General features: G+C 43.3%; 1 protein-coding gene across 1 annotated transcript; it reads right to left on the bottom strand.

The window, feature by feature from the left end:
- Positions 1-1,599: 1,599 nt before the first annotated feature.
- Positions 1,600-7,287, bottom strand: LOC144143344 ((3R)-3-hydroxyacyl-CoA dehydrogenase-like). The gene is made up of 3 exons (XM_077675112.1): positions 7,122-7,287; positions 5,300-5,496; positions 1,600-1,998 (listed from the first exon to the last, which is right to left on the bottom strand). The coding sequence occupies exons 1-3, from the start codon at positions 7,285-7,287 to the stop codon at positions 1,600-1,602; spliced, it is 762 nt and encodes a 253-aa protein (XP_077531238.1).
- Between the last annotated feature and the right edge of the window lie 738 nt (positions 7,288-8,025).

Here is an 8,025-nt window from a genome sequence, read left to right as displayed (position 1 = left end):
CAAAGGATGCAAACACAAGTTGAAATACTTATTTGGATAGCGTGCTGCACGCATGGTTCTGTAAATAAACTCGGCTGCTTCGGTAGATGAGAGTGTACACGTGGCTATTTTTATATTCAGCTTTCTGCCTAAACTTGTAATCAATACTGTATTTTTGATGTGTTATAATTTACATGCAATGGGTCAGTGGTTTGGCGTTAGAACTAGGTCAACATCGCCACGACGTCAAGAATTACCGGCAGATCAGCCTAATTTCTGTTGTTTAGAATCGGTTTACTAAAGGTATAATTTGCCGCGTAAGTGACAGCCGAGATTTCCACTAACCCAGAGAGCAGGTTGGGTTTGGGGAGGCTACTCAACCCTAGATCACATTTATGTAGGCAATTATATGATAGAAAATTCCACCGAATACGCTAACCAAATTACATGGCATTTATAGAATAAAAGAAAACGTTCGATTGCGTACTTATCGCTGCCGTTCTAGAAGCATTAAATGGCCATGGAAAAGAGGAGAACTACATGAGACCTATAGAGGACCTGTATGATCAATATACATGTTTCGCGAGGTATTTTTGAGCAGAATGTTGGCTTCAAACACAACAGACTATTTCCAAAAAATCTGACATACTTTCACCAAAATTTGCGAACTACTTGTGCTATAGTTCATTTCTATAACTACACAATGAATCCGCCATCGGAAGCAATAGGCGATCCGATTTTGCTTCGAAAACAGCTGCGTGCACGGATCATGCGCTCCTTAGAGATTGGCCATTGAATGAGCAATGGCGGCCTTCAGCGAGTGTTTTGTATTATGTGTCTCGTCCTCTGTCAATAGAGTCGCGCGTCTTTATATCTGGGGAACTAGGAGACCAGAATTCGGGAGTGATATGGTCGCAGAAGTGATCGCCCAGCCACTCCTGGTGACGCAGGCGGTGATGGCAAGAGCAAAATCCTCCTGAAAAACTCTGAACGGCTATTAAACTTCGCAGTTTGATATCTCGGTGTACGAATGCGCTTAAAGAATTCTGCCACTTCAAACTGCGTGGAAACACGATTGCGTCCAACTTTTCATTACAAGCATGCCTCCTAAGACCAGCCACTAAAAAGTTAATTGTTGAATTTGTTTAATACGCAACCGACATCAATAATTACAACGCAATTCTGTGTCCCCTTGGGCAAAAAATCTCATTGTAGGGGTCCTCATTACGTAAATCTAACCGCTATTGTTAAAAAACCCGGCCCACCTAACTTTGATCACCCAGTATACATGCACAAACAATTTTTCTGTCTATCGGTTTACTTTTTTCCGCAGTGAAACAAGCTTTAAAGCACTGACACAACATGTGCGACCGGTGAGGCGTCTTCCCGAATCAAAAACCTGTTTATTTCTTCCAGCCTCTTTACTCAAGCACAATTCAAAAATTCAAAAATTCAATAATTCATTACTCATTAAGTGGTTATGTGTAACCAGAACTGCCTACAGCAAGCCCCCCCAATAGTTGTTATGCCTGAAACACGCAAAAAAATTTACGGATTTTTAGACAACCTTACGGTATTTTTGAGATTCGTGCCTGGCGTACGGCCAAATGCATACTTCTATTAACAAGTACGATAAGCCACATTGATTGTTTCTCCGACCACATACGAACTCTCTGCGCTGCAAAGGAATGCTACAACAGTGGCAACCTCTTGAGGCCTCGCAGCGCGTCCAAAAGGCGTGTTTTTCTCAGCCGAACGGAGGAAGTTTTCAGGCAGGAGAGCTGCCTTGGGGGTGCTGGTGATTCCTGGTGCCACGATGTTGCAGCGGATTCCGTATGGCGCCAATTCAACAGCCATGCTTCGGGTGAGTGCCTCGATGGCCCCCTTGGAAGTTACGTATGTGCAATAGCCCGGAGTTATAGATTTAGCTATCTGACTTGAGATGTTCACGATGGCACCATCCGTGACTCCGGCCTCAAGCATGGCGAGTACGGCAGCTCGGCATACGAGGAACGTTCCCTACGTTGAAGAATGGAACAGGAAAATCGGCTCAAAAGGTTGTGCTAAGATTGGGCTTCTGAAGGCTTCACTTTAGAGTGAACAAGCTAAAAAGTGTCCGGCAAAATTTAAATTTGTTTTCACAAGAATACAATGCTTGAGAGTTCATTTCACTTGTGTACGTAGGGGCAGTTCCCGTTCTGCTTGCATACATAGTTAACGCCTTGTTCTGTTGAGTCAGGGGGCACACGTTTTATCTGAGCCCTTTTGACTTTTTTATATGTGCTGCAGAAGAAAGTAAACGTGCATCCGTCAAAATTCTCATGTACAGCCTCCATAAAAAGTTTACGGACCAGGAAATAGCAATTTTATGTTATCTCTGTTGCAGTAGCAGCCCGAAAAACTGATGCGCGTATGTGAGATGTCCTATAGTTACTGAAGAAATGAAAAATACGGCACATAGTACCCCGAGATGGTACGCGGAAGAGAAATAACCCACAACATTACGGTATTTATTGGACATGTAGTTGGCGGCTGGCTACAGTTAGACTGTCGTGGCGGATCCTAGAAGGCATAGATACCATAAAAAGTGAGTATGCTTCACCTCCACAAAATGTCACGGCGCCAAGCAGCAATGCAGGGTGCCCTCAATAAACATTGTTCAGTAGACGGAAATTGTGCTCCCAAAAAGACAAGCGGTAAGCACAAGCGGACAATAAGTGGCCGGTGAATAGCCGTGTTTGCATGAATGCGACAGGATGCGACAGCAGCCCGTCACATTTGCTAACCTATCACGAGTAATGCGACACGCTAGCGTTTACATGTTGCGCATTTCCCCTGGTGCGGTGGTGGCGCCTTACGGTGTCGCACATCAAAGGCAAAGCAGCGTTTTTTAGTGCTTGCGGTGCTTGGCGCGGCTGGTTGACTAGCTGGTTGACTAGACGCCAAACATGACTACCATTGTTTGGCGTCTAGCACCCGGCGTCTAGCACACTCGACTGTGCATTGAAACAATGCACAGTCGAGTTTGAAGGCCCTGCTGTTGTTGTCGACATGATTCCTAATGCGATGCTCTCGCGTTTACATGCACTTCGAAAATCAGCTTACGCGTTTTAATCCACCCCTGTCTGGCGAATTATTGCGACACGCTGTCCTAGCGCATTAGCCCCGATTACCTGGATGCGATACGCTAAAACGTTGTAACGATGCGATGCGCCGCTTGTCGCATTTTTGCAAACGCGGCAGATGAAATGCCACGGCTTAGTTCCTGGTAACATTTACCTTGCCGAGTTCTCATCTTCAAAGCGTCCATTCATTCAAGGACCCTGTGTATGAAAGAACTATGTACTCTGGCAATTACAGGGCGAAACCTGATAACGACAGGGCGAAAGAAAAGACAACATTTTTTGCTCGAACAGCGACACGATATCGGGACGCGGCCGCACTCTGGCAAAAAAAAGCAAACAAAAAATTTATGCAGCAAGGGTCCCGGATATATTTCCGCACTTTACTACGCAACTGAGCGCTCCGTTACCACGAATGCAGTTTTTAAAGGCGAAGTATTTTATTTATGTTTATTTTACCCTTGTAAATGACTACGCCTTCTGTTTACAATGTATCAATAATTACAATAAAGTTATTGTTTCTGCAGTCAATGAATTGAGGGTGGTTATGAGACATCAAAATAATTCAAGGCGAGGCCGCAGACGACAGACGACTAATCGGCCACGCTGCGTTGATTATGATGCCCTCAATGGTTTTGGCACGCACCCCCAAGAGTACCGTGGCCAGGGTGAAATAACTGATGGCAATTTCAAGAAAGTAGTAGGCAGTGAACTTGATGGTTTGATTTATTGAGAAAATTTGGGGAAAAGAACGAACTTCGGATGCGTGGTGAAGGAGTAATAGGGTCAGCTGTTACGGAGAAGGGCTGCAGTGAACCTAACAAGCCGCCGCTGATTATACCGGTAAGACATTAAAGGCTGTCGCATTGGTACATAAAACACGCAGTGGTCACGCAGTCAGTTGGTTATCTGAGTGTCCTAAACTGGTACAGACTCTAGTGCCACTGCAGTTAGTCGGCAACGTGACACAAAAAACACAAGCGTTACGATAATGCAGGCGCCACTTTTGTTGAATAGGAGTTCAGTTATTAACAGTAGCATTCCAATGCATGCCTTCAGATCGGTGGTTGTGAGGTAGCTGTATCATGATTAGGCATTTGTCTTCCTAATGTAGTCGCTTTGCAAAAGAAAAACGGTAAGTGAAGAAAGAAACGAGGGATTTGCTTTCAAACCGGGTTAGACGAGTGAGGTCTCTGACGCATTTTCTCTACGTTCTTGTCACTTTCTAACAGTACCCGTAGGTCGGTGCTGTATTTGTAATCAGACCAGATTTGGAGTGCAAAGTAGGACACAAATTATACACAGCACGTGGAACACATTACAGCGCCATAGTAAGCAAACACTATGACGAAACATTGGAGAAGCACTTACGCTCAATTGCTTATTTGATGGACAACACGTCCAGCTATTTTGCAAAGACGTACTAGACCAACAAAACACAGATACAAACCGTTTCCTGTCTTGGAAAATCAACAGCTTTCCCCACCACTGGTAAACGTGGGTGATTGAAAGCTTCGAATGAAAGTAACAAACTTAAGACGTGCACAGGCTACATTCAAACAACTTCCATAAGTTAGTCAAGCTCGGCGTAATGGAAACTACTAATATTATTCTAACGCAGTGAAACTTTTCTTTGTACTAGAGTACAATTTTAGCATTGGCAAGCGTTAGTAGCACTGGGGATATATTCTCTTATTCGTATTTGAGTAAAAGTGTACTTCGGCCACCCAATAAATAAACAATGGAATGCCAGCACCTGTCCCGTGTAATACTTTAGTCGCTTTCTGCCTTCACGCTGTATTCTGCTCCAAAGCGCTGTTCAGGCAGCAAACGATGTTTTCTTCGGTGAAAAATCAGACACTTAAGGGTCGAGGTTGATATCCCCCTCTAAATCGTGCGTTTTGGGACGTCACTGACGACGTATGTAGATGAGGTATTTCAAAAATCTTCAAAGGACAGTAAAAAGTATGTAGATGAGGTATTTCAAAAATCTTCAAAGGACAGTAAAAAATCTTTGTCAGCGTAATTGCCCGTTCATTTAGTACAGATTTTGTGCTCCTTGCCAATTCTAATATCGGCTAATATGCTCCTAGTTTTGTTTCCGCTTTGCCTAGTGCTTTTGGTACTTGTTTTCAAAGCTGAGCAAATATGTTAGCGAGCACAACACGTAATATAAATGTGGGGATAGTAAATTTTACCTTCACGTTGTTTGCGATGGCGAAGTCGAAGATCTCGTCCGTTGTGTTCTCAAAGGGAGTCTTTGGTGGGCTTCTTGCGAAGCAGTTCACCAGAATTGTAGCGGGAACATTACTGAAGCCGCGAATGGCATTAAAGAGCGCCTGTACGGAAGCAGAGTCCGCGGCGTCAAATTGAACGGCTCGGTGGTCTGCGGGTCCTATAAAGAGAGGGTGTTTTAAACATAACCCTCAAACGTACCGGTTTTTCAACTCATAAAAATATGTACTTTGTAAATACTAATTGCACTTTTCGAAAAAAGACACGATCAATGACTACAACGTAATACTCAATGTCGAAATTAAGGGGCCTTGTTTCAATAATGTGTGCAGTTTTATTTCCCAGACCTTCGGGACCCTGCAAGTTTTATTCAACCAAGAGAAAATATCCTATATTGACAAAAAACATCTTTGTGGTAGATCTGATCAACTTTTTGCAACTTTCTGTTTATCGGCACAATTTAAATAGAAGCTACACGATTTGACAAACTAAAGCATCACTGATGCCATTCACCATTCATTATTATGATCACTTAGGGCGATGCGACGGAGCTTGCGTTCGTAACCTGCGGGATCTAGCAGATAATATTCAAGATATAACAAGGACTTGTTGTTGTAGTTGCTGAGTTAGTGGGAGCTTTCCCTAGTATAAAAAGGTGGCTTCTTTACCAAACGATGCTCTGGTGACCATGGCGCAATGGACATTTGGCTACAAGAGGAAATTTGCGGCGTTAATTCCATCACAAAGCTAGGGGAATTGCAAAAAAGTTGCGTTTACTTGAGATTGTTGACTTGCGGGCGTTTTAATAGCTAGAAAGGAAGGACGACCTGGTAGTTTCAGGATACAATCATAAACGCGAACCTGAAAGGAATTTAGGGTACTAGGATTGTCTGGACACCTTTGGGACACAGTAGAGACAATGAAAAAGTTTAATGAGGTCACCTAAACTAATCTCGAGCTACGATAGCGAGGATGTTCCTATTTTGAAAGAAAGTCTAATGTGTACCGAATAACTCCAAAGCAAAACAACACTTGTGATGCGAGAGTATCGTAAAAGTAAAAAAAAAATAGCAGTATCGGAATGGTAGCTCGAAATCTTTTCAGCAAGTATTCGCCGTAAACGCGGAATACACACGTTAAATTTGCTTAAACAAATACACAGCGAGTGATGGATACTTTGTACAGCAAAAGAAAGAAGAAGAAACGAAGGAAAATATTTTTATAAGGAAACGTGAAAGCGACATTAGGTACATGCTAAGTGGCAACACAACTCCCGTGAAAGGGTGGTGTAGTAGGCAAGAAAATGCATGTCACCAGAGAGTGAAAAGAAGTACAAGGCTAGATGAAGTTCAGAAAGGTATAGAAATTGCTACAGGAAATAAACTTAACGTGCAGCACGAAAAAAAAACAAAGCCCGGAATGTCGCTGTGACGTTGAAAAGGCAGTTGGCGATTTAAACCCGAGAAAGTAAATATTGCGTTGACACGATGAAGAGCAACGCACGTGCTTGGAAAGCAACGCACGTGCAACGCGCGCGCTTTAGTTACAGTTGGCGGAGGTAAAACTCTAAAAAACCTTGAAATATATATTCGTTAACAAAACCGATCATTGCAAAACTTAGCACAATGAGAGTTTCAAGAAAGGACGAGAAAATTCAGTGCCAAAAGGTTTACAAATGAAGAAACAAAATTACTGTGAGGGAAATTGGGGCAATAAAACGCAAAGAATTCCGAACGGTATAAAAAACAAATACAAAAAGGCGAATTGCGCCTTCTTCACTTTTACCAGGCAGGGCAGCGGCAACGGCTCGAACGGCCTCAAAGGTGATTCCAGCTGCCACAACACGCGCTCCTTTCTCTGCAAGTGCATGGCAAATGGCAGCACCAATTCCACCTCCTCCGCCAGTCACCACGGCTAGGCGGCCATTCAATGGTCCTTTGTTGACGGCCATTTCTGCACTGCGTGCGAAAAATGTGTCCTCAGTCTTTAACAAGGGCATGAACACTTCGTACTAACATAGAGAGGAACATTTTGGTATAGCCAATTGCCTCAACGTCCACGTTCTGGGAAGGTTTTGGGTTTTCAATTTTTCTAAAGCTCTATATTCAAACCACACTGGCTCTAATAAAGTCTGAATTACAACATTGAAACGTTTTTTTTGTGTCTCCTAAGGCAACAGGAAATGTAAGAAAAGGGTACCTTTGAGGTTCTGCCCTGCGAAGATTTAGGTTTTCTGACCAAATTTTTACCTGAGAATGGGTGATAATCAGAGGCCAGCCAAGAAGACGGACACACAAGAAAAAAAAACGGGCAGGGCGATGCTGTTTTTTTCCTTGTGTCTCCGTCTTCTTGGCTGGTTTTTAATCCATAATATCATGAACCAACAGGCCCAGTTTTCCACGTTGATAATAAGAGGCTGCACAAATCTGGCGAGAGTTCTTTCCTAATACTAGAAGGGTTGCCGTGTTGGAGAGGTGGTTTGTCTGCCCTGGTTGTATAACCTGACGCTCACGCTTGTGCGATGACCTCTCTACGTACGCCTTTGAGTATTTCTAAGTCTACCCCGATTGGCAGCGTAAGCTGGAGTTAACAATATCCAATCTTTTTTATAAATATCATTGATGTTGAATGGTCATTTCTTCTCGCTAATAAACGGCCCCTTTTGAAATCAGGAGGGGTCCAAACAATG

The sequence above is a fragment of the Haemaphysalis longicornis genome, unplaced genomic scaffold (assembly GCF_048455015.1).
Source record: "Haemaphysalis longicornis isolate Haplotype H1 unplaced genomic scaffold, Haemaphysalis longicornis Haplotype H1 scaffold_6, whole genome shotgun sequence".
Taxonomy (NCBI): Eukaryota; Metazoa; Arthropoda; class Arachnida; order Ixodida; family Ixodidae; genus Haemaphysalis; species Haemaphysalis longicornis.
This window is presented reverse-complemented; position numbering and strand designations above follow the sequence as displayed.

Bases quoted from the DNA above. Each gene is read 5' to 3' on its own strand.
- LOC144143344 (XM_077675112.1), bottom strand. From the start codon at position 7,287: ATGGCCGTCAACAAAGGACCATTGAATGGCCGCCTAGCCGTGGTGACT. The intron at 5,497-7,121 runs GTAAAAGTGAAG...CTCTCTTTATAG, and splicing joins CGTTGCCGCTGCCCTGCCTG to GACCCGCAGACCACCGAGCC. The intron at 1,999-5,299 runs GTAAAATTTACT...TCTTCAACGTAG, and splicing joins CCATCGCAAACAACGTGAAG to GGAACGTTCCTCGTATGCCG.